This window comes from Oncorhynchus keta, chromosome 4 (assembly GCF_023373465.1).
Source record: "Oncorhynchus keta strain PuntledgeMale-10-30-2019 chromosome 4, Oket_V2, whole genome shotgun sequence".
Taxonomy (NCBI): Eukaryota; Metazoa; Chordata; class Actinopteri; order Salmoniformes; family Salmonidae; genus Oncorhynchus; species Oncorhynchus keta.
Window position 1 is genome coordinate 50487266 of NC_068424.1, and position 25763 is coordinate 50513028.

The following is a 25763-nucleotide window of genomic DNA, read 5'->3' on the forward strand; positions in this document are numbered from 1 at the left end:
GAAAGCCCTCTTATTTTGCAAAACTTTATTTAACAGTTCATATCCTCAGTACATTTTAGATATATTTACAAATATAATTTGTGGACAGGGCTTGGGTTAGGGTCTGAAAAGCCTCCAGAAACCAATTCATATTCACTGTAGCCCTGGTCAGGTAGAATGATTGTCATGGCCAAGGTAAGGACATGTGACGCGTTTTATTAGTTATTATAGCAATCTAAGGCACCATTCTAGCCTACCGTCATGAGATCTTTAAGAACAGTTAGCTCCGTATTCAAGCGCACCGATGCAGAAAGGGATTCAAATAAGTGTCCAAGGCCTGTTTATTACTAATAGATCAGGACTGCCATGTATTGGCGGTGTCTGACTGGATGTGCCACTGCCATTACCTAAGCACATGTAGCGCTGACCACGGAACCACCATGGGTTTCACATTGAACATGTCTACGGCAATACCCTGCACTTTGAATAGATGAAGGTTTGTCAAGTCAAGGAGGGAAGTTCATAAAAAGCCTGGACGGGAAGAGACAGGGGAGGAGAGAGAAAATGTATTTCCTTCAAGAATACCAAACCCCCCCCTCAGGACTATACAGTGAAGTCACTCCAATCTACAAATGTAATTAATTTCAGAAAGCTTTTCAACCCTTTTAAAAAGTGGAAAACCTCCCACAGTGCAAAGCGTATCATATTGTGATGAATAATAAAAAGGTTTGCACATGAAAACTAAAAACAGTTTCCCCTCTGACAGAGATGCATGTTAAACGATTAAGGGCTTGTTTGTTTCGTCAAAGTTACATTCTTTAAGCCTATAAATCAAAGCTAAGCTCATTGCCCTCCAACTCTAGACATAATGTATAATATAAAGCCATTTCAGAGAAACCTTCTGGTTTATTAGCACAACAATCAGCCAACAGGCTTATTATGAGGCAAAAAATAAGGTCCCCAAACCTCTGTTTGGACAATTCAAGCATAGGGAATTAAAGCTTCTCGATACAGCTTTAAAAAAAATAAACGCACAAGACTGACCAAATCACATTGTTCCCGTCTCCATCCTTCAGTGGTAGACTCAGTCACACTGCTGTTAGAGGTGTGGGGCGCAGTGGTCAGAGTCCATGTTAACTTTTCCATTGCAACCTTCAAAAACACCATCCCTGCAACCTTTCACACCATGTTAAAAAGCCCTGAAACATTCTCCCACTCCTCAGTCCACCCCTCAGTTGGGAACAAATGCAATTGTCTGAGGTGGTTGGGGGATGAAAAGCAGAACCATTCAGAGCATCACAAAAATGCCCTCAATCAACATACACACCCATGTTCTCTCAACAGTATGGGGATCCCATGTGTTGTCCCCTAGGGCTTGTAGAGTACTAGAGAAGAGGGTTTCCTATTAGCACCCAGGGTAACTCCCTCCCCCAAACAAACCTAACTCGATTCCACACAAACCCTTAGCCCCTATCCCTTTGCACTTGAGGTGATCTGCAAGTACTTGATAGGTATAAGCAATATAATAGTGTCACCTTGTAGAATTGGTTCCAGATTGCTTACACCGATCCAATAAAGTGTCTAGAGGGTAGGGACTAGGGCTTGACTTGGAACAGTGCGTAGGGCAACAGCACCGACTACCCTGCCAAAGAGAATGAGTCAAACAGTACCCAAACTAAAATACAGTAACAGATGAGACAATTAACATCCATTCCCACTACACCCACATCGGCCTAACACTGATTATATACACACACACGGTACAATAACACTTAAATATGGAAATATATTTTCATATAAACAGACAGCCAAATTATACATTATAAAAATAATTGAAATGTTTGTTTTTTTTGCCAGGAGAGAGAAAGTATAAAAGCATTAGCTCGTGTGTTTTGGAGATCATAGGGCCTTAGTAGAGAAGCAATGGAATTAGCTACACAGACTGCGTACATCTACTGCCGGTTCAAAACTGCTCTGAGATGCCAGACAGAACTGTTGTTTCAGCCCTATACTTTGGGCGTTGTGAGAACTTCAAACCTTTCAAGTTCAGTTTCTGGACTAGTACTGTACACACACACCCCCTTCAGAGAAAACTCTGAAGCAATTCTAAAATGAAGCTGATGGACTTTGTCTGCAATTAACCAACATACACAAGTTAATCCGTTATGGGCTATAGTCATTCATATGGTAAGAGTATAGATTCATGCAGTCATTGCTGGGGGTCAAGTTATACCTCAGCGCTCAGGGTGCAATTAAATTAGAATTTGATACGAGTTAGCTAACAATTAAGTTCATATACACATACATGTAAAACCATAACGACATGTCAAAATATTTAGGATAAACCTAAAGACCAGGAACTGAAAATTAACAGCAACAGTTAAACTTCACTGAACAAATATTCACAAAATCACCAGCTTTTTGGGGAATTCCTACAGCCTTCAGTTTGTAAAGACAAAGCAATAGTCAAGAGTCATTTCATAAAACAATCAGTTTGATTTGTAGACATAAGTGCCCCCTAGTGGCCCTAAGAAGAGTAGAAGTGAGGGAGGTGGGAGAAGGCGAGGGAGATGGAGGGGCTCTGACCAGCCCTTCGGGGCACAGGGAGAGGGGTAAACCATCGAAGAATAGGGTCTAGAGAGTTAAGGCTGGATCTATGGATGCTGGGAAAAGCAGTCTGCCAAGACAAATCCAGAATTCTAGGGCAGAGTACAATTTGGGTAGGATGGGATTACAGTTACAGAGTGCTGCTCACGGCTCGGGCACACAGTAGGTCCTAACCGGTTTGTGTAAGTGCTCCCTCAGTCTATTCACTGGAGACACCCCTTTAGGCAGACCCTGAGACTACAGTACCCAGCCCACCAATCAAAATGTGTTTGATCACATCTCAGCAGGGACTCAAGTTTCCTGACATGAGAAGTAGTGAAGTCTTAACCATCATATAGCCGAGTGCACGTGCATCCTGGAATATTCTCAAACCAGAGTACCCCCCCAAAAAAATAGACATGAGATAAGTAATTACATATTACAAAGAAGTCCAAATTTATAAATTACGTCACACCACCTACAAAACATCAAGTGTGAACAAAAAAAAATTAAATAAGAACCAAGTGAAATGGTAAGTATGGGAGGATAAAGATGAAACCTTAAAGCGAGCACATTGAAGGAAAATTGAGATTTTCCCTGAAGCATCGTTTCTGTGTTGTATTTTTAATGTTTTTTTTGTGTGTTGGGGGGTGCAAAGCTAGCAATCTGGATGTGTCCCCCATGCTCTTCCTCTGGCTGAGGTGGTCCAGACAAGAATGCTGGGTGGGGTGTGTGTATGTGGGTAAGTGTGTGTGTGGAGGGGGGTCAGCTGGACAGGAACTCCAGGAGTGCAATATTAACAGGCCTCTGAAGGGAGAGCTGCAGCCTCACATCTCTACAGAGAGAGAGAAAGAGGGTACAAAAATGTGTAACTGATTATAGAATATCCACAAAGCTATTTACTTTTCTACACAACACGTGCAGTACCGTTACAGAAAATCAACTATACAACCAGTTTAGTTGCCAAAGCACTTTTCTCTCACCTGACAGTGCTTCGATAGGCTGACTGGAGGGGTGGAGGGTGGCCACGGGGATCCCCTTGTCCTCGAAGGCCACCCTGGGCCCCTCGGGACCCCCGCCATCGATGAGGGGCCGGCCCTTGGAGTTGACACCCATGTCAATGAGCTCCTCGAAGCTCCAGGGGCCAGGCTTACCGTTGAGCCCCGGGGCCAGCTTGTTAGAGTCCTCGTTCAGGAACTCTGAGCCTTCTACCAGGCGACCCTTAGGCACTGGACTGGAAGGGGAGGGAGAGAGCCAGTCAGTATATGGAAGGCGTCGAGTGAGTAAGTGAAAGAGACACTTAAAGCCAAAATAGTCCTACATCAGTTTCATTGTGCTTCATGTATTTGGGAGTGTGTGTTTTTGTGTCATACTTAACAGCCAGGGAATCCTCAGCGCTGGTTCCGTTGTTGTTCTCCTTGTCGTCCGCCTCTGGCTTCCAGTTCACGCTGCCCAGCGGCTCCCTACGCTCTCCCATTGGCTCACTGCGGGTCATGCCACGCCCCTCGTCCATGCAGTCCGTCTCCATGGCGACATCTCCGGTCTGGGCTGACTCGTCGTCTGCGGAGACGAAACAAGCAGATGACTCAATTTGCACACGTACACAGAGGGAGTGGTGTCTGTGCAAACAGACAGGCCATTCAGTGTACACACACGGATGGTGGACAGTTACCCTTGGCTTCTTCTTCGTCACCCTCCTCGTCTCCCTCATCATAATCTCTCTAAACAGGACACATTAACAGAGTACTGGTCAAAATATCCATCAACAAGTAGGTGCAAGGACTACTGGTTGTTCTTATCCAAGGGGACTGACTTAAGTATTGGAGAAATTCCTGTTGCCATGGAGAGATCAGAGCTTGAGAAATGTGAACTCACTTTTTCTAGGTCCCCTTTTCTGGTTCTCTTCATGATCTCCTCAATTCGCTGTAAGTAAGAGTGACAGGACGGTTCATGTCAAGAACCACTGGCAAATTAAACCCTGCAGACACTCAATGTAATGTAATACAAGTTAATGACAGTCGATTTGATTGGACTGCTTTAAAACTCAAGTGTTGGTATATAGTGAGTGGATGTAGGGGGTATTTTCACTGAGTGTGCATACTTAATGTACATAATGAACATGTTACTGAGACCATAGTGAATGCATACAGTGTGTATGATAAAGTGTGCAAGCTGAACGGTGATTATTTATTTACTTTTCTGCTCTTTTGCACACCAATATCTCTACCTGTACATGACCATCTGATCATTTATCACTCCAGTGCTAATCTGCAAAATTGTAATTATTCGCCTACCTCATGCCTTTTGCACACATTGTATATAGACTCTCCTTTTTTCTACTGTGTTATTGACTTGTTAATTGTTTACTCCATGTGTAACTCTGTGTTGTCTGTTCACACTGCTATGCTTTATCTTGGCCAGGTTGCGGTTGCAAATGAGAACTTGTTCTCTCTCAACTAGCCTACCTGGTTAAATAAAGGTGAAATAAAAAATAAAAAAATTAAATTCTCCACCCACCTTCTTCCTCTCCATGCGTTCATGTTGGTTCTGGGCCATGACCCTCTCTCTCTCAATGCGGACCTTCTCTGCCTCAATTGCAGCCTGTGCCTCCGCCTCTTCACGCTGTGATTGGACAAACATGTTGCCAATCACACAAGCAGACAATCAATTAGATCAACACAAGACTAAAAGCATTTGTCCGTACCTCTTTCTGTAGCTCAGCCTGTCTCACGGCCTCCTCTACCTCCAGTCTTTCTCTGTCTGCCTCCGCCATAAGAGCGTCCTCCTCCTCTTTCTTCTTCCTCTCCTCCGCCAGCCTCTTCTCCTCCTCCAGGCGTTTCAACCGATCCTCCTCGGCCAAGCGTTTGTCCTCCTCGTTCCTCAGCCTATAGATAACGAGATATGGCCGGTCAATTTCCCCCCAGAGAGAGAAAGAGATTATAGTAGCCTCGTCTGGTTCCTCACTTCTCCTCCTCCTCTCTCAGAACTCTGAGTGCCTCCTCCCGCTCCTTCTTCTCCCTCGCCAAACGACGGTTCTCGGCCAGGATCATGGCAGCCTCTGCAGCCGAGTTGGTGCCCGCCATGGACTTGTCTAAGAGTCAGAGAGGAGACACACAAGAGTTTAGTTCGACCAATCTTGGCCAACACGATACAGGAGCCATAGCATCAAACACTCCATATAGAACTCTACTACTATAGAGCACATTGAGAGGAGAATGAGAACTATAGGTTGAGAGAGGGTGATCGATGAAAAAGATAGAGAGAAAGAGGGAGCAAGAGAGAGAAACAAAAGGTTGGGATCCGATTTCAAATGACAGTCTGTGGCTGCTGGTCATAAAGCGCTTTCTGTGTCCTACTGCAGACAATCCTATTGATAGCAGCGAGTCCCTGCAGCACACGCAGTATCCATTAACCCTCTCCTAATGAGTTCTACAGTAGTAGTACAGGACTCTCACCAGAAGGAGGCACGAGACATCTCTAGAGCTAACAGGATGTAACTACGGCTGGGAGGGAGTTAATGGCTGTGCTGGTATACAGCTAGCTATAGACCAACTTTCTGCTGCTGCCATGTCAGTTTCCCTTGCTAATGAACAGCAGAGGAACACACTAAACACACTGGTGAAACTTAGGAATTAAGCTATAGATCATTTATATACATCAGGATAGAGGACAGAGCAGAGGCTATGAGCCAAACAGATGTTCTTTATTACTCAGTTCACATATAGTACAGGGTTTCCAACCCACTGCTTCAGGGACTCACAGTACAGGCCCTGACTCTCATTATCAGACGAAAGTGAGTCTCAAGACTGAGACTGTTGGTGTTTTTTCCTGCTTGATCAGAGCACGGCAAGGTCCTTATGCAAGTGAGATTTTAGCCTTATGTCATGACTGTGGTACTGACAGAAGGAAATGGCTAACTCAGCCTAGAGAGAAATGTGATCTCAGTGAGGTTGGAGGTCCTCTTCACTCACCGTCCTTGTCTTTGGTCTTACTGGAGGTGGTATGAGTAGGGGTGGGTGTTGTGCTGGTCTGGGGAGCCTCTGGGGACTGGGGCACCACAGGCTGGATGGGACACAGGTCCTTTGGCTTGGAGTCCCTCTTCCGCAGGGTTGGGGGGCCGGTGGGGGTGAGGGCCGGTCTCTGGATGGGTGGAGGTTTTGCGGAGGTGGGCTGGGGGGACGGGGGCTTGGCCGAGCTAAACTGAGGGGATGAGGGGCGATGTTTGATACCCCCAGGTGACGAGGGACGGTTACGTGGGCTTGGCCTGTAGGGGGGAGACCAGATTAATGACGGTTTTATAAATTATCCAACAGCTGAGCAATATCAACCGTACACAATTAAACACAGGAAATATTGGATATAGTTCAAACGTTTTCTCAGGGAGAGATGTGGTGTCTTACTTTGCACTGGGGGAGGGGGTTCTCTTGCTCGCTGGGAGGGGGGCGGGGGAGGGCGAGCGGTGGCGTCCCGCGATGTTGGAGGGCGAGGCGGGACGTTTCCCTCCGGGCGATGAGAACCTTTTCTCCTTCTGTCGTTCCACAAAGAGATAGTGAGAGAAGAGGGACGATTCAGTCCATTACATCAGATCCTCCAAATGTTATCATCTCTAAAATAACACATTTCATTTTTAAAATCTAATATAAAAAGTTACATGTAGGCTATAACATTTTATTCATTTCGTGTCATGCAGGGTTTTATCTGGATCAAAAGGGGCTTAGGTGGTGTGTGTGGCATGGGGGTACATAAATCCATCTGGTTTTAGTCATTACGGTTTACACAGAGTGTTTATTTAATCCCCCAAAAAATGTTCTACAATTAAAAACACTGGAATTAGTCGGCTTGACAGAACGTTTAGGCAGCCCGCCCAAGCATTTCAATGGCCGAAAAATCTGTCATGTATTTTGTTTCCACGTTAAGTGCATAATGGCGCCCCACCACTAAAATCCCTCATGAGAACACAGTGGAACACAAGTGGGTCAATAAACATGGAGAGTGACCAGATACCACCTGATCCCTGAGACAGTCTCCCTCCCATGTGGTCTGTGTCATGGACAGTCTCCCTCCCATGTGGTCTGTGTCATGGACAGTCTCCCTCCCATGTGGTCTGTGTCATGGACAGTCTCCCTCCAATCCCCACTGCAGCACACATCAGCCTTTAAATAATGTCACAGGACTGACAGTCACTGTGAAGGTTACCGTGTGGGCCTGTGTGTTTCAAATGAATCTATTTTTAAAAAGCCCACGTGCCATGGGACGGGGGTCTGAAAACATGCTGATGGCACAGCAAGTTCATCCAAAATTTGTGTCCAAAATTTGACTGGTACTACACACACACACAAACCAAAATTATAAAATGCAACATATAAAAGTGTTGGTCCCATTTTCCATGAGCTGAAACACTGTAAAAGAGCAGACATTTTCCATACACACAAAAAGCTTTTTGTTATCAAATTGTGTACACATTTGTTTACATCCCTGTTAGTGCGCATTTCTCCTTTGCCAAGATAATCCATCTACCCGACAGGTGTAACATTATGAAGCATGATCATTACACAGTGCACCTTGTGCTGGGGACAATAAAAAGGCCACTATAAAATGTGCAGTTGTCACAACACATTGCCACTGATTTGAGGGCATTGGCATGCTGAACGCAGGAATGTCCAACAGAGCGGTTGCCAGAGAATGTAATGTTTATTTCTTTCGACCATGAGCCACCTCCAACGTAATTTTAGAGAGTTTGTAAGTACGTCTCACCAGCCTCACAACCATGTGTACCCACGGCAGCCCAGGACCTTTACATCCGGCTTCTTCACATGCGGGATTGTCTGACAGGGGATGCTGAGGAGTATTTGTCTGTAATAAAGCTCTACTGTGGGGAAAACTAATTCTGATTGGCTGGGCATGGCTCCCGAGTGGGTGGACCTGGCTCCCAAGTGGCTGCGCCCCTGCCCAGGCATGTGAAATCCATAGATTAGGGCCTAATGAATTTATTTATATTGACTGATTTCCTTTCCTATGAACTGAGTAAAAAAAAGAAAGTGCATGTTGTGTTTATATTTCTGTTCAGAGAGAGAGTGTGTGTATATATATCTATATATATATCACAGCTCTGGAAAAAATAACTGTACAACCACTAAAATGATCAATTTCTCTGGATTTACTATTTATAGGTATGTGTTTGGGTGAAATGAAAATGTTATTGTTTTATTCTATAAACTACTGACAACATTTCTACCAAATACAAATAGTAATTTAGAGCATTTACTTGCAGAAAATGACAACTGGTCAAAATAACAAAAAAAGATGTCCTCGGACAATGCAAAGAAAATAAGTTAATTTCCATTTTTAAACACAATACTAATACAAATGTTTTAACTTAAATCAATATTTGGTGGAATAACCTTGATTTTCAAATCACCACTCATGCGTCTTGGCATGCTCTCCACCAGTCTTTCACATTGATGTTGGGTGACTTTATGCCACTCCTGGCGCAAAAATTCAAGGAGCTCGGCTTTGTTTGATGGCTTGTGACCATCCATCTTCCTCTTGATCCCATTCCAGAGGTTTTCAATGGGGTTCAGGTCTGGAGTTGGGCTTGGCCATGACAGGGTCTTGATCTGGTGGTCCTCCATCCACACCTTGATTGACCTGGCTGTGAGGCATGGCGCATTGTCCTGCTGGAAAAACCAATCCTCAGAGTTTTGGAACATTGTCGGAGCAGAAGGAAGCACTTTTTCTTCCAGGACAACCTTGTAAGTGGCTTGATTCATGTGTCCTTCACAAATCTGCCCGATTCCAGCTTGGCTGAAGCACCCCCAGATCATCGCCGATCCTCCACCAAATTTCACAGCGGGTGCGGTACTTGGTGAGGCCTACCAGCCACAGTGAAATTTGGTCGAGGATCCGTGATGACCTGGGGGTGCTTCAGCAAGGCTGGACTCAATGTGAGACTGGTGGAGAGCATGCCAAGAAAGCAGTGATTGAAAATCAGGGTTATTCCACCAAATATTGATTTCCGAACTCTTCCTAAGTTAAAACAGTATTGTGTTGTTTAAAAATGAATATTAAACTTTACCAGGAGACAGGCCAGTACATCAGGAGATGTGGAGGAGGCCGTAGGAGGGCAACAACCCAGCAGCAGGACCGCTACCTCTGCCTTTGTGCAAGAAGGAGCAGGAGGAGCACTGCCAGAGCCCTGCAAAATGACCTCCAGCAGGCCACAAATGTGCATGTGTCAGCTCAAACGGTCAGAAACAGACTCCATGAGGGTGGTATGAGGGCCCGACATCCACAGGTGGGGGTTGTGCTTACAGCCCAACACCGTTCAGGACGCTTGGCATTTGCCAGAGAACACCACGATTGGCAAATTCGCCACTGGCGCCCTGTGCTCTTCACAGATGAAAGCAGGTTCACACGGAACACGTGACAGTCTGGAGATGCCATGGAGAACGTTCTGCTGCCTGCAACATCCTCCAGCATGACCAGTTTGGCGGTGGGTCAGTCATGGTGTGGGGTGGCTGCACAGCCCTCCATGTGCTCGCCATTATGTACCGAGATGAGATCCTCAGACCCCTTGTGACCCCTTGTGAGACCATATACTGGTGCGGTTGGCACTGGGTTCCTCCTAATGCAAGACAATGCTAGACCTCATGTGGCTGGAGTGTGTCAGCAGTTCCTGCAAGAGGAAGGCATTGATGCTATGGACTGGCCCGCCCGTTCCCCAGACCTGAATCCAATTGAGCAGGTCTGGGAGGAGATCCCTCAGGAGACCATCCGCCACCTCATCAGGAGCATGCCCAGGCGTTGTAGGGAGGTCATACAGGCACGTGGAGGCCACACACACTACTGAGCCTCATTTTTACTTGTTTTAAGGACATTACATCAAAGTTGGATCAGCCTGTAGTGTGGTTTTCCACTTTAATTGAGTGCGACTCCAGATCCAGACCTCCATGGGTTGATACATTTGATTTCCATTGATAATGTTTGTGTGATTTTGTTGTCAGCACATTCAACTATGTAAAGAAAAAAGTATTTAATAATAATATTTCATTCATTCAGATCTAGGATGTGTTATTTTAGTGTTCCCTTTATTTTTTTTAGCAGTGTAGTAAAACCAGAGAAAGTGATAATTTTGCAGTGGTCTCTAAATTCTTTCCAGAACAGTATATCAGGGTTTCTGTTGGGAAAATGTGGAGCTTGACATTTGACCAGCAGCAATTTAATTCACCAGATATTTGAGAAGTTTACCAGACCCATATGCAAATCACATTTAGGTTACAGTAATTCATATTAACAGAACATTCGAGGATGCAACGATATGCGGTTCTTCTTACTGAATTCTGATACGCACTTTGAAGATGTGGACGGTTATTCTAACATTTACTTTTCCTCAGCCAACAAGATGACAAAAACGAATTGCAAAGTCACTAGCCCATGTCAACCTACTATCGGACTTATTAGACAAGTTAGCCTCTATTGGTCAGCTTGTTGAGAAAGAAATGGACTATTCCAAAACAGACTCTGGGACAGTTGTGGGACAATAGATGCAAAATTCATACAACCAGTTGGCTTAGGCTACATAAAAATAACAGTTAAAAAGCAATGAGGTTAAAACAAATCAGAAAGTTTAGCTTTTAATGTTGATAAAATATTAGTAGGCTACACAAATTTCCATTCCATAACACAATTAGCAGGAAAACACCTCAAAAGTGCCTCAAAAGGGTACCGGACATGTGACAGAAGAAAATGGAAAAGCGAGATCTAATATGCAACACCTAGCATTGGTTGCTAATATGAATAGGATTATGCCTCTGGCTGCAGGACAAGGAAATACATTTGATATAAACTAAGTGCCTTCACGAGTCCACGGATATGGTAGAATTTGGCTAGGCTACTTTGACACAAGACATAGCTCAATTTATTTTAGTTTATTTAACTAGGCAAGTCAGTTAAGAACAAATTCTTATTTACAATGACGGCCTGCAGGGAACAGTGGGTTAACTGCCTTGTTCAGGGGCAGGAGAGATTTTTTACCTTGTCAGCTCAGGGATTCTATCCAGCAACCCAAGGCTCTAACCACTAGGCTACCTGCCGCCCCAATAATATATGGTAAAACGTTTTCGTTTCAAAAAATTAAGTATATGTTCTCAAAATGCATACTGCCTAAGATGCATAACGAATATACTATACACACACTGCAAACTAATTCCACAATTTTATTCATAGTAACCTATAGACCGATAAGCATGACCAGTCAAACGTATTTACATCGACTGGTATTTCAAATCAATTAGGCTAAATAGCTTTATTTCACAATGTGTTTTTTTTCCTCCCAGTCAACTGTACATTTGATTTATTTTCTAATACATCTACATCATTATTTATTTTTTAATCAGCCAAAAAAGCCAGTTAATGGAAACCCTGGTGTGTGTGTGTCACATGCGTGCCTGTGTACTTATCCTTGGTTTGTCTGAAAACTGTTTAAGAAAGAAACCGTAAAAGCCAGAGTGTGCATTTAGTTCTAGACCATTTGTTTTATGTGGGATAGAAATAGCTTTCAAAGCTTTCCAAAAGCAGAAGGCAAAGTGCATGCACTGTATGATAATTATTCTGTGAGGAGAGGATGTGTGTGGAGAAGAGACTGAAAGAGAGGGATGGCTTCATAAGAGGAAGCGCCGTCACCTATCCATTTCACCACACAGAGTACCCTCCGTCCACACACACACTGGAGATGTACACTAGCTAATCACTCAGAGGATGAGTGCACGGACAAGCACACACGCAAAGACACTGGCATGTCTGCCCGCATCATAGAAGCAGCATGACTCCCTTTAATGTGTATTCTGGATATCACCAATTTTCTCTTCACATACCATATCCCTAGCTTAGAGCTGTCCCCTGCAAAGCTTTGGTGAGATACATACACGAGTGTCTTTGTCTCTCTCTGCAATCTCTTTTGTAGGCTGTACTGTGAACCATCTCTCCTTCTCACCCACAGCTTCATCTCCTTATCCTCTCATTTATCCTTGCTGATCTTAAAAACACAGACGGGGTCAAAACAATATAGAGGCTACCTACCAGGAATTGGCTTTCACCTGTCCAGTTGTTCATAGTCGGAGGAAAAGAGAAAAGGAGACGAGGAGAGGAAGCCACCTCAGGCTATTGAGACGCAGCCCCGGGCAGGCTCACGGTGTGGCCTTGTCGGTCTGTCCTGCTTTGCATTGCCTGACCCAGCCGCTCCAATTCACTACTATACTCGGCCTATTGCGGCTCCTTTGTCTTTTTCTGAGACAATAGCGCTACTTCATATGCAGGAAGGACCATGGAGGAAGGGCAGGGAGGGAGAGCGAGCCAGGCAGTGGAGGACACTGAACCAATCAAAGAGCTTCCCACAGGCTCATGGAACACGTCTCGAGGCCAACATGATGCTGCTAATGCCCAAAGACTCTACTTAGGGACTAAATCTTGAATGCAGTATAGTTGCATCTTATTTACTTGTTCTGTAGACATCTCTAATGCAGCAAGAGTGAGCAACGACCTCCTCTAGTGAAAAAAGCTTTTCACCCCAATGGACAATAAAACAATTATTCACTTCAGGTCTTCAGGTCTGAGCTGTGGGATAGCAATTTGATCCTGAGAGAACACCGCTCTCAGATCAATATCGTGGATGGATAACCCACAGGGCTGCTTTGACTGGCAAATCATACAGGATGTGTGCATATAAAACCAGTACCATTTGTCCACGGGATTTATTTTCCTGACACCGTATCATTGCAGGCTCGGAGAGATAGTGTTATCATGGCTTTAAGCACCTTGTTCCTGTAACTTTATCCTGGTGTCATACGGGCTTCTGGGAAAGATACCCCACACACACATTTACATAGCATACACGGCCACTGTGGACTGTGTACTTACTGAGAATGCAGAGACATGTAGCTACTGTATTTCCACTGGCTACTATGGCGATACATTTACACAGTGGAGACACAACGTTCTTAAATGATTTGCCTAGTTAAAATAAAAATGATCAGTTTGCCACCATGGACATGAACACACTAGCTACACCCAACCCTATCAGGTGTTAAAGTGCTCGGCTTTGCCATTCTTAGTGCTCGACACATGCACCAGATCCCATGTCCATTCTGTTAATAAGTCTGTCTTCCATACGTCCATTCTATACATGCTAATTCTATGTCTTCCATACCGCCATTCATTCAAATTCTGTCTTCCACATTTATGAGGTCTCACCAGTGAGGGGTCCACTTGGTCTGCCGAGGCGGAGGTAGGCAGGGTGGCGCTCTTCTGCCGGTCGATACTGCGGCTGCGCAGGGGTCCTCGCTGCACCGGGTGCAGGGGGCTGGCCGAGGCTGAGCGAGGACACAGGTGACACTCTGGTAAAGGACACAGTCATCGCAGGGCAGGGAAACCAGCCAATGGGAGCATGGGTAAAAGCAGCCGAGTTGGGTGAGCAAAGCAGAGGCATGGAGAGAGAGAGAGAGAGAGATGGAGAAAATAAAAGTAGATGGTTCGGGGGATAAGAGCACAAAACAACATGGCATATTGTTAGATTATGCACTGGTAGCACAAGGTTGGTTGTTGAAGCATCAGGGCTAGGCTGGCAGTGGCAGGGCTGGAGGGGGGAGACAGAGAGACTGGGACAGACTGACATCCCCTGATTGGTTTTAAAGCTCTGGTGCTGCACAAAGCTGAACACATTGACACAACACGGCACTGAGCACACCGCCACAGCAAACAGTGCACACAACCCACCACCATCGCAGCACAAGCTGACCGCACTCACACACTCTAGAAGCACCGCAAATGCTGGAGGATGACGTTAATGGTTGGTACCCATTCGTTGAAAAAAAAAAAAAAAACATTTGGATAATTTCAGGCGTATCAGCATTTCCTGTTTTAAAGAATATTTTAGGGCTTCGCCTAGTACACCAGTGCCACTACTCCTTCCACCTTGAATTCAATCCAAATCAAAACAGTAGAATACATGACAGAAGTCCTTCAGGGAGAATTCTGTATGCACACTGTCAGCTACACCATAGAGTACTCCAGTATATTTGGCTTACCTGGCTAGTCAATTTCTGACCCACATGGAGTAGCTAGCCTCTCTAAAAAGGGTGTTAATGAGAAAACCTGAGTGAGTCGGTTTCATAGAGAGCCAGTGTAAGCTGGTCTGTGGTTCGGGACACGAGTTCTTACTACTGTAGCTGGGTGCTTGCTGTGTCAGATTGGGGGATTAGCAGTGGTAATCCGGAGGCCCAGGGATCTTGCTCACCCTGCCAGTCCCTACTCCCAGATATGCTCTGTAACTCATTCGGATAGGTTACTGAATGAGCAGCAGAGATAAAGGATGCGCTGTTGAAATTAACACTCCCTGTCCATAAACTGTCACATCATGTTTCTGGGGGCTATAATTATTAGTGGGGAGGGAAGCCATACCAGCTAACGTGTCTCAATGGGTTGTCGATACGCACCGCACAGCTGTCAAATCAGCACCATGTTACGACACTATGCAGCACATGGCAGGCCAACCAGGCCACTCAACCATGTTCAACTAGCCATCTCAGAGCATAGGGTTAATGGGTTCAGCCCAGGATATGTGATCAGGGGGTTAAGTCCATTAGGTAAATGGAGAAAGAGCCTCTAGATAGGGGTCATTTGATCCCTAAGTAGTATGAAAGACATCTCATAGCTTCTGCACTTCCTCATGGTGACATATTCCCATGAAAGCACATTAGATATTAACAAATAGCGTTCTAATCACCGGTGTTGCAAGTCAACGACCTGGGCTGAACTACCTTTAGGTCAAATTAGTAAGACCAGCTGAACTGTGCATTCTGTAACAGGTATTCCACAGGCAGTGTACTAATATAATAGAGTTGTAACAGGGATTGGAGCAGAAGCTCCTTTAGGCAAGTCCCCAGCTCCCTGAGATCATTACTAGTTACCAGCACACAACCACCACAACACTCATTCCCTCTCACGCAACAAGCACTGGGCCCACAAGAAAGCAGCTTAGTGCAAAGCCTCCAGCATGGGCCCTGTTTCCCAGGGCCCAATCCTCAGACAATTGTGTCTGAGCTAAGTGCATGTGAGCAGTGCTTGTGTGTGGCGCCAATCTACATATGTACACACAACCTTGTGATCACGAGTGTACTTTTACTGTAAAGCAAGTTCTGTACCACTAAGCAAGCAGGGCCCCTCAACATTGAAATCACAGGACTATAGCCTTCAGCCACCACTGTACAGCAACCACCACCAAAAACAACAAGGGGGCACCGATTGCTTCAAAGGATTTGCCTAGCCAGCAGAAGGGGCCTGGGCTAGAGAGATTTATTTCTATATATTTATTGACATAATATGGTCCTGGGGTGGGGGGAGATATGGGTGTTTTATAGCTATTAGATCATGATGTAATGGGGGCAGGGGTGTGGATTTCAGGCTCTTATCGTATACTGTAGCTAGTGATATGATGGAGGCCAGAAGCAAGGTTGGGGGGGGTCCCTGTTAATTGCAGAGTCCTCAAGCTCTAAAGGGGGTCTCCTCTGTGGGGGTTACCTTGGGCGTCGCCTCCTTCGGCCGACAGGGCAGCGGCGCTCTTGCTCCTAGCTAGTGAGGCCTGGGTGGGGGTGAGCAGGCGACTGAGGAACCCTCCGTCCACGGGGCTCGCCAGGGGCTTGCGAGCTACACGGCCAGCATGAGCGGAACCCCCCCAAAAATGAAGGAGCCAAAACAAGAAAAAGAAGGAGGCGATAGGAGGAGGGGGGGGGGTGAGGGTCAACACAAAGAAAGGGGCGGAATGGGGTTTTGGGGGGGGTCACCATGTGATTTCCACTCATAAAAGGAGAGAATAAACATAAGAAACCAAGCCGTGTCGCAATAGTCTTGAATGGCTTCCCTGTGGAAACCTAGTCCTATCACCATTCCACCCAGTGGTCATGAGGACAAAGACCAGGAAAGGAAGCCATGAAAAAGTATTGAGACAGACCCAGAGTGATTGTCGAGCAACTGAAAGAGGACTACAAGTGAGGTACAATGAGGTCAAATTAAGGTGTGTCCCTGGTGCAGAAGGGATAAAAAGGGTGTTAGTGAGCTTAGTCCACAGACAGGAAAAGGTGTGTGCTATGGGGTAGATAGGGAGGGCAGGGAACATGGAGGTAAGGGCTCAACGTAAGAGTGCGCAAGTACTCTTAGGTTTCTACTGTACAGACTCAGTGCTTTGTTTTGGGAAGAACAAGAATTTAAAGTCAAATGGAAAATGCCAATCTAAGGCAGTAATTCTATGCCCTGCCCACCGCATTTGAAAAGACAGTGGTGTACCGATCACTTATGCACGTTATCGGGAGACCGTGAGTCTGACAGTAAAAACCGAGAGCTCTTGATCTCATGCAATGACAGAATACAGTTCCCCTTTGGTTCCATTGGAAACCCAGTGACAAAAGGATGAAAAACAAAAACAGAAAGGTAAAAGTAAAATGGGCTATAAGCGCCGTTTCCTTTTTGGCACTTTGGATGAAGGGACTTCCATCGAGGCCTCCTTCAGGCTCCCTGACAGAGTGGACGTCTTTTTCAGACAGACTAATGTGTTAGAGGTAGAGTGGGCCAGCCCCTTCAACTGTCAGTCACAGAGCTCCAGACTGATTATAGGACAGGGTCATCCAGGGAACATGGTTCGGAACGGGAGAGTTTTCCCCTGTCTAGTTAATGAAGCGATTCAGCTTTTAAGGACAGACATGGATGTCTCGTTGTGGGACTCTTCTAACTCAGTATGAGACGTTCAAAGATGATCTTATTGACTCAAACTGAAAGGCTGAAGGATATTTGAACACTGCATTAAGTCTCAAAACATCACAGCACTGAGAAACAATTTTCCCTGTAAATGAGATGCGTATTTTTTTTTTCTCCCCAACGCAGTTAAGCCAAAACCACGTCCCGTTATTCAGAGGAGCGTTCTACTACGCTCCCATTGGCTAGCTAGCAGTGTCTCACTCACAGGCGATCAGCGCGGAGACAGTGACCTTCCAAGTTAAGGATGGAAAGTGTAATTTAACAACCACCATAATGGAGGCATATTATCATCATCATGTTTGGTAACATTTGCCCATGTATTTATTTTCAGAGTTTCAATGGGTTGTAAAAATGTCTCAGAACTCTGCTGAATTCCCTCAATTTAAGGTCAGCAAGGTTAACCTAGGCTAATTAACATTACTAGCTCGGTATTTGAAGTTATATTATCATAAGTAGTCTATCATTTGAAAGTGTATGCTTACTATTCGTAATTCCTCAAATATTTATGAGCTAAATCATTCAGTCGAATACGCTATGCTACAGCCATTGAGTCGGTCTGAGCGTTAAGGGATGCAAACGGCTAGCTCGGTCCACGACATCATGTTTGAAAAATTTACTATCTTGAAAATAAAAGGGCAAACGTTATTAATCAGTAACTGAAATTTCGCACTACGGAGATTGGAGCGCTCAAAGCGTTGTTGAACGCCCCTCTGAATAACGGGGCGTGGTTTTGGCTTAAACGGCGTTGGGGAAAAATAACTAACGCAAATGAGATGGTCGCTTTTCAAAATGACTACAATCAATATACAGTATGGACAGATGGAGTGAGATATGGTTAACACATAGGCATACAACACAGTTAGTAGTAGTAGCACAGCATTTCAACAAGGAGTGGCCATGCTAGTGCTCTCTAGACACTAGCTACAGTGGGATGGCACTGACATACACCGCAGGGGCACGAGACCACACGTGTCAAATCCTCTGCTTACATACGTCATCTGCAGGGAAAACAACAAACCCATTGTGACCAACAAACAAAACATTGTGTTAGTCAGGAGCACAAAGGAGGTATTTCTGGTTTAGAGCAGCTCCGAGAGAGAGAGCGAGGTTAAGACAAGATTATCTGGGAGCAAAAAAACAGCGGTGAGCAACAATATAGGAGGGATCTGTTCGAGAAAGATAAAGGAGTGAGTTGAGTTAGCGACACGAGGACCAGAGAGTCCCTGGTAGAGACCAGGGATAGACAGAGACACAGGAGTTGGGCGGTAGGTTAGAGGCTGTCGAGAGGCAGACAGACAAGTGTGCGCGGTGTTGGCTGGAAAAGAGCACACGTGTAGAGAGAGGGGCAAAGAGTGGAGGAAAAGGCTGGTTTGGAAGTTTAGAAGCACTCGGCTGCTGCACTTCACAAATGCCGCACCACAACAGTAGCTGCAACAGGCTACACCTCTCCAGCTGGCGCATACAAATCACCGCTAGGAGCTGAACATTAGCGAACTGAGTTAAAAGACAAAATGTCAGAGGAGATGCGTGCTTGTTATTACAAAAAGAGGAGGTCCGAGCGATGCAGACAACGACGAGAATATAAAATAGGTACATGCTAGCCACCTTGGTCGTCTGTAGTCCCCTTGTCGAGCTTGGAGGGGGTTTGCGTTTTGCCCCCTCCCGCTCGTGTAAGGGAGGAGCTTCTCTTCTTCAGGGAGGGTCCTACAGACAGGAGAGGGGGGGTTACAGCCTATCAGGGACAGAGGGGGCGGGTCAAGCTCCCCTAAAAGTCCTCAAGAACAACATGAATGTTATTTAGCATTATTTTGTTCTCATTACAGTACAAATCAATTGTTTGTCGACTGTGGCTAAATTGCACTGTATGTTCCATGTGAGCAGAAGGAACACAGCCATTGCACTGGTCATAATCTGGTTACTGGCTCTCTCTTGATAGAGAGCTACATGATGTCTAGCACCACAGTAGTGCATGGTGTTAGCCTGCATCGGTCAACTAATCAGTTCCAAGAAAACATTAATCTAGATCTAAGAAACAAGCAAAAAACTAAAAGACTATATCAATTATCTTAAATATGTTCAGGCACTCGTTTACTGTGTTGAATGAGGGCCTTCCCAGTGGGCACAGGTTGAATCAATGTGGAATAGACGCAGAATTGCAGTCTTTGCCCAGTGGGTTGTAAGGAGCCTCAGATCCACACCAGGCAATGGTTGCTCAGACCCATTAGAGGTTGTGTAGAGCATGTAAAGGAGGGCCTTAATATGCACCTGTCTGTTCCACCTGAAGCTTTTTCCTGCCTTCCTTATTGGGCTGAGTGTATAGGTCGATTTTGTTGTTTCTAGGCAACCGGTTCAATGACGAACTCCTCACACGAGCACCTGTGAGACAACGAGTAGACACCCAGGGTGAAACAGTGACACAGCCATTTCTCTTCCCGTCTCCTTCACAATAACAGGCATAGGCACATTGTTGTAGTTGGTCTAATTTGTCCCTTCTACTTAAGAGGGACATACACACTGGAATATTGCTGCAGTTGGTCTTACAATTTCCATCATCCTACCACAGGAAGGCCCAAGGTCACAGGGATCGTTATTACAAAAGAAAATGCGCCGACATTCTCAGAATGTGTTCCTAACCCTGGTGAAAAAGGAAACAGGCTAGTGGAATTTGACACAGAGACAGGTTAAGGAGAAGAGAACTCAACAATATCAGATAGCGAGAGAGGACAGACAACATTGTAAGTATCTTGGCGACGGTAAAGGAAAAGGAAGCTGTGGAGAGAGAACGATTGGACCTAGAATGATTCTTCTTCTCAGTTATGGTCAGAAACAATGCAATTCCCTGTGAATCAAACCAGGATGAATTGCATTAGCATTAGGAAGGTACAGTACAAAGACTACCGAAGACGATAGAAGAGATCACAAATGCGTCACTGATGCTTTGGGGCAACTCCTTCCCTGTGTCACAAAATGCACTACAAAACTGAAAGTGAACAGTAAATGGATGCAATGGAATCCCAAGTTCATGCTGGGTTGATCATTGGTTGAGGTCAGAAACAGCGAGCCACGGCATTGGTTTACCAGTCTATAATGTTCCGCTGATTGGCTTGTCTCTCAGCTCCTGGACACGGGAAGGAGAGGGTCAACGCAGTGACAATAACAGTGGGCTGACACGGTGGCTGGGTAGAGGGTAGGATGGAACGCAGGAGGGTGGAAAGGGGACTTACTTTTGTCGGGAGAGTTGATGAGGGTGGCGGAGGAGGAGGACAGGCGCTTGTTGATGCCAGCCTCAGACAGCTGTTTCAGGTTCATGGTGGAAGTGGAGCGCTTGTCAACTAAGGGGTGGAGGGAGAGACAGATAGGGAGGGAGGGGGTTATACAGGAGACTGACCAATGGGAGACTGGTAGAAGGGGAAAGGACATGGGGGGGGTTCTGCAGGGTCCTAATGACCTGCAACCAACATTCAACACTCATTTAGTCTCAATTCTAGGGCATACTACACCAGTGGGGTCCATGTATAAAACAAACATTGAACTAAGGCACTACTGAATATAATACATTTTGATAACAGAACAAGTAGCAGACCAAAGCCATTCCAGTTCATAGGCAGGCACAGCAGTTCATGATAAAAGTTGAAAAGCCAGAATAAAAATCCACAGAATAGATACCACAGGTGAACAGTCAAGAAGTCAACATTAGTTGGTACGTGTTAAAACAGTCAACAGCAGTGCTGCTCAGAGAGCAGAGCCTACATGTGACACCTCATCTGGAAGTGCTTCAAAGTGAGTGAGAGAGTAAAGAAAAAGAGGAAGTCCACAGGCTTGTGGGACAGAAGTGACAGTGAAGTTGCCCATACATGCTGATCTAAGGTCAGCCTTGCATTTTCCCCACTAATGGTTAATGTCAGGATAAGCTGATCCTAGACATGTGCGTATAAGCAAAATCAACCCATCCCTGGGAGAACCAGGAAGATATTAGTGAGGGAGTGAGTAAGATAAGGGCTGGTGGTTAACATAACAGTGCCAGTCCATGCTGCTTTGCTGTGGGTACAGTACAAGGTATCAACCAGTTTAACCTGCACTTTGTTGTGTCCTGGGGGGCTTTTCTGGAGACGCGGGTGAGATTACTATAGCTACTGGAGAGGCGGCACCTGCGTCAGGGTCTCCTGTGGGGGGAAGAGAGTCTCTCAGCGGGGAGACAGGAGCAGACACATACCACCCACAGGGGCAGTGAGGAGGAAGAAAAGGGCTGGCTGACAACAATCAGTAGATTTCCATCTCTGACAGTCAGCGCCCACAACACAGCTGCTAGGAAACAAGCTCACATGATAAGACTCGGATGAGGATCAGATCACATATGGGTCAAATGACCTGATAACAGACATCTTTTTTTGACCTACAATATGAACATTGCTTTTATGAAGTATGGTCCGGATTCCCTTACACAGATTAAGCCAAATCCTTGACTAAGCGCTTTCAAATGGAGATTCTCTTGGATTACACTTTATGTCCAGGACTAGGCTTAATCTGTGTCTGGGATACGGCCCCTATATGATTATGAACAATAAATTAAAGAAAAACAGATTGAGATATTATATAGCAGCTATGCTATCGCTCACTGCACATTAAGAGTATGCGTCACTAAACTAAAGAAGCATTCAGACTTCAAAAGAAAAGCATAGAAAATGTTGAGAAATGTCGTTAAGCGAGCCTCGGACATACGCTGAACATATACCGATGCCTAATCAACATAACTCCAGCTGACAGCAAACCAATAACGAGCCAGTCACTGAGGATGAGTCAGCAAGTTTTAACCGACCTGTGCTTTTCAGCATCCGCTGTCAGACAAATAGGAAACCATAAATCCTTACACACATGCTTGAGTCCTATCCATATGGTATATAGCAGAGTGGAATGGTATGGAGGAGGATTCCTTACCGGATCGGTTGTCTGATTCTGAGAGTCCTCCCCAAGACCACCTCTTCTGCCTCTGCTCCACTCTCTGGCTGCGCTCCAGGGTCCGCCGCATCACCGCCTCATAGTGCTCCTGCAGCACACAGAGGGAGAGAGAGAAGGGGAGAGAGAGGGGGTGGAGGAATGCAAAGTCATTCACATCACAAAGTAATACTCTGGGTCTCCCAAACCCAAATAAACAGGGTCAAAGGGATAATGATGACAATATGAGCCTACGTCCAAGAATGAGGTGAGTCGATAACTCAAAGAGAAATGCTGTTTTCAGTCTGACAATAACAGTTCACTACAATATGATCATAGTGAAACAAGAGGGGGTGATGACAACGTTAGATAAAGCCAAATTATCTGTAGCTCAGTTGGTAGAGCATGGCGCTTGTAACGCCAGGGTAGTGGGTTCGATCCCCGGGACCACCCATACGTAGAATGTATGCACACATGACTGTAAGTCGCTCTGGATAAAAGCGTCTACTAAATGGCATATATATATATATATATATATATATATATATATAAATTGTCTGCTCTACTTTGATTAATATCCCTGTAATATTTTTTTAAATTATTTAGTCTTTCATATGTTATTACCAACACTACATTGTTCTGGGGTGGTAGAGTTGCATTTGTCTGCTTAGCAGTGGTGCTTGGTACTAGCAACAGGTCACTAGTACCAATCAGGCTGGAATAAGAACACTGAGGGAATGAGTTTTCTGCAGTAGACGCCCATTAAAAGAAGCAAAAACAGGAGATGGTTTCATTCATAACACTAACAAAGTATGCATCCTTTCCTGAAGTTGTTCACTCATGCTCTAACAGAGACATAGCATTAACTCTGCCAATTAGGCTACACCAGACAATCCCATGAACCTGAGCAGTGAAAATAGTAAACTCGTGATAGCTGCACATATGATTAGTCACTGCAGTTCACCCGTCCCAATTCAAATACATTATTTTAGCTTACTATGGATATCGACATGCTCCAGTTTAGTGCACACATTTACGCCATTGACTACACAAATAGTCTACAAAACAAGAGTTGTATCTGTAGCGCCACCCTGGTGTTGGAGGACCCCCGGGACCCGTACCTTCTCTTCCTCCTGTTTCTGCTTCCTTTTCTCCTCCACAGCCGAGCGTCTCTGCTCCTCCTTCCTGCGCTGCTCGTCCAGCTTCTTCTGGCGCTCCTCCATCTGACGCTCCACCTGCAGCTTGGCCTTACGCTCTCTCTCCAGGATCTGAGAGTCCTTCGCAGCTGGATAGGCGTGTGTGTGTTTAGGTGTGGCATGTATGCGCGCGCAGTGTGAAGAGAAAAAGGGAAAACACATTGGTTTGTTTACTTTGTGACCAGCCCAGTGGTCAAAAATCACCCAATTAAATCTCCCAGTAAAGTTCCACTATATAGAAGGTATTTCCTGTCTCAACAGGAACTTGTAATGTATACACTTGTGTATGTTGCTAAGATAAGTAATGAAATGGTCAGAGGCTGGGCCCATTAAAGAGAATGGTGTACAGGCCAGACTCCTGAGACCTTAGCTAATAGCTAGTAGAACGTGTTGATGGATTATGACCAACCCATAGAAATGGACCCACCATTTAAACTGAGCTCTTACCTTGCTGCCTATCGGCCTCCTCTCGTCTCTCTTTTGCCACTCGAAGCCGGTCGTCTATCCTTAGTGCAGCACCATCAATGACTGCATGCACACAGAGATGCAGATAAGTGTGTACACACATGCAGTGGAAATAGTGTGGGCATGGGCAGAAAATCAGTGGTGGATTATGATGTGCTGCAGGGTCACCGTGAGTTAATCACCTGACAGGCAGATGTGCTCATCATGAATGACATTAATGCCCTTTGAGTCATCACCTTATTACTGCAACAGTTGACAGCACTGTTTATGTGGCATTAAGCCACAACGACATGGCGGTGTGACGTGTGAGTGATAAGTGTCACTCATTATAACCCAGGTAACAGACAATGAGATTTGTAGTTAAAAAACCTGTATGAGATAAGGAATATATATAAATAAAAGCCTGTGGCTACTTGGCAATGAATTAAAGGTAGGCTTAATTTATGACTACTGAGCCATCGTCATGTTTACCACATGGTTAATGACAAACATTAGCTAAGCCTCCACACTGGAACTCTGGCAGAGGCTATGGGAGAGACATACGAGCTGTTCTGGTGGTGGGTGTGTATACGTTTGTGTAGGCCTAGGCTATAGGTATGCATAATATATGCATATGAATGTACCCTGTTTGTTTGTTTGTTTGTGTGTGTGTGACAATGCAGATGCAGCAGGCTAGGGATATTTTGTTACCTGGCCGGGGAGACTTCGCTGCAGTGGTGTTGGGTGGTGTGTTTGCTGTTGCAAGGGATGCAGGTACTGGGCTGTTCCCTGCTAGGCTGCGCCGCTCCTCTGCCTGCGCCTGCGCAGATGCAGCTAAAGACACACACGACACAGAGAGAGAGAGAGAGAGAAAGTCAGGTCACGCTGTCTAGAATAGCATGATGAAATGTCTAATGAAATGAAAATGCCTTTGGAATAACGAGCTGCTGAGCAGTCTAGAGCAGGTGGCTCTCTGTGCTTTGTTTGTCCTCCATAGGAATGCATGTTCCAGAGAGATCCAGAGGAATTAAAGCTACAGAACAATCCAGCTATTCAGCCTCCCCCTGCCCCCTCTCATCAACGGTCAGCCAGGCTGCTGTCCACTGGGCTCTGAGTCTCTCGAAACACCCAGTTCCCAGCATTCAAGTGACCACCCTATGCAGACATCCCTGGATTTTAAAGGATCAGATGAGGAACACTTTAGTGTAAGGGTTAAAATGTTGGTTTCAGACTTGGGCAAATGACTAAAAAACATTGAGGCCTAAACCTCCATAGGGCACATCAGAGAGCCCCACTCAGCATGGCCAAAATGGCTCCATTCAAAGTTGTAACCTATTGCTATAGGGGCCTCTATAATAAGCCTATCAAGGCAGCCAAGGCACTAGGCTGGCAGGGGGGAAAAGAGGGGGGTGGAGAGAGGGAGGAAGTGGAAAGAACGTGATCAACAGCTCTGAGCCCTGGTAGCAGCCCTTTCCTCATCCCCAGTACGTGAAAATGTCTGCGTGTGTCAGTGGAAGAAAAAGTACCCAATTGTCATAAAAGTAAAAAGATAACTTAATAGAAAATGACTCAAGCAAACCAGATGGCATTTTCTTTCTTTTTTAAATTTACGGATAGCCAGCGGCACACTTCAACACTCAGATATAATTTACAAACAAAGCGTTTGTGTTTAGTGAGTCCGCTAGATCAGCGGTAGTAGGGATGACCAGGGATATTCTCTTGATAAGTGTGTGAACTGGACCATTTTCTGTCCCGCTAAGGATTTAGGTCAAATGTATGGAGTAAAAACATTCTTTACATTATTTTCTTTAGGAATGTAGAGAA

The 25763-nt window shown here is 45.4% G+C and overlaps 1 protein-coding gene across 16 annotated transcripts in view; it reads right to left on the reverse strand.

The window, feature by feature from the left end:
• Nucleotides 1-10: 10 nt before the first annotated feature.
• The window catches only part of LOC118376830 (MAP7 domain-containing protein 2), a 38313-nt gene continuing 12560 nt past the window's right edge, over nucleotides 11-25763 (reverse strand). The window contains exons 2-21 of one of the 16 annotated variants that reach the window (XM_052509161.1): nucleotides 24651-24773; nucleotides 23943-24023; nucleotides 23421-23584; nucleotides 22303-22411; nucleotides 21441-21530; nucleotides 20592-20699; nucleotides 19633-19743; nucleotides 18973-19071; nucleotides 16138-16263; nucleotides 13813-13931; nucleotides 6966-7093; nucleotides 6537-6829; nucleotides 5530-5656; nucleotides 5270-5450; nucleotides 5083-5187; nucleotides 4441-4488; nucleotides 4238-4286; nucleotides 3939-4125; nucleotides 3549-3799; nucleotides 11-3400 (exon numbers count right to left, since the gene is read on the reverse strand). In XM_052509161.1, coding sequence (XP_052365121.1) covers nucleotides 3393-3400; nucleotides 3549-3799; nucleotides 3939-4125; nucleotides 4238-4286; nucleotides 4441-4488; nucleotides 5083-5187; nucleotides 5270-5450; nucleotides 5530-5656; nucleotides 6537-6829; nucleotides 6966-7093; nucleotides 13813-13931; nucleotides 16138-16263; nucleotides 18973-19071; nucleotides 19633-19743; nucleotides 20592-20699; nucleotides 21441-21530; nucleotides 22303-22411; nucleotides 23421-23584; nucleotides 23943-24023; nucleotides 24651-24773 — 2507 coding nt within the window. In that variant the 3' untranslated portion in view covers nucleotides 11-3392. Of the gene's footprint in view, nucleotides 3401-3548; nucleotides 3800-3938; nucleotides 4126-4237; nucleotides 4287-4440; nucleotides 4489-5082; nucleotides 5188-5269; nucleotides 5451-5529; nucleotides 5657-6536; nucleotides 6830-6965; nucleotides 7094-13812; nucleotides 13956-16137; nucleotides 16264-18972; nucleotides 19072-19632; nucleotides 19744-20591; nucleotides 20700-21440; nucleotides 21531-22302; nucleotides 22412-23420; nucleotides 23585-23942; nucleotides 24024-24650; nucleotides 24774-25763 lie in introns of all 16 variants that reach the window. The other 15 variants (XM_052509158.1, XM_035763623.2, XM_052509163.1 and 12 more) reach the window with 15 other exon arrangements.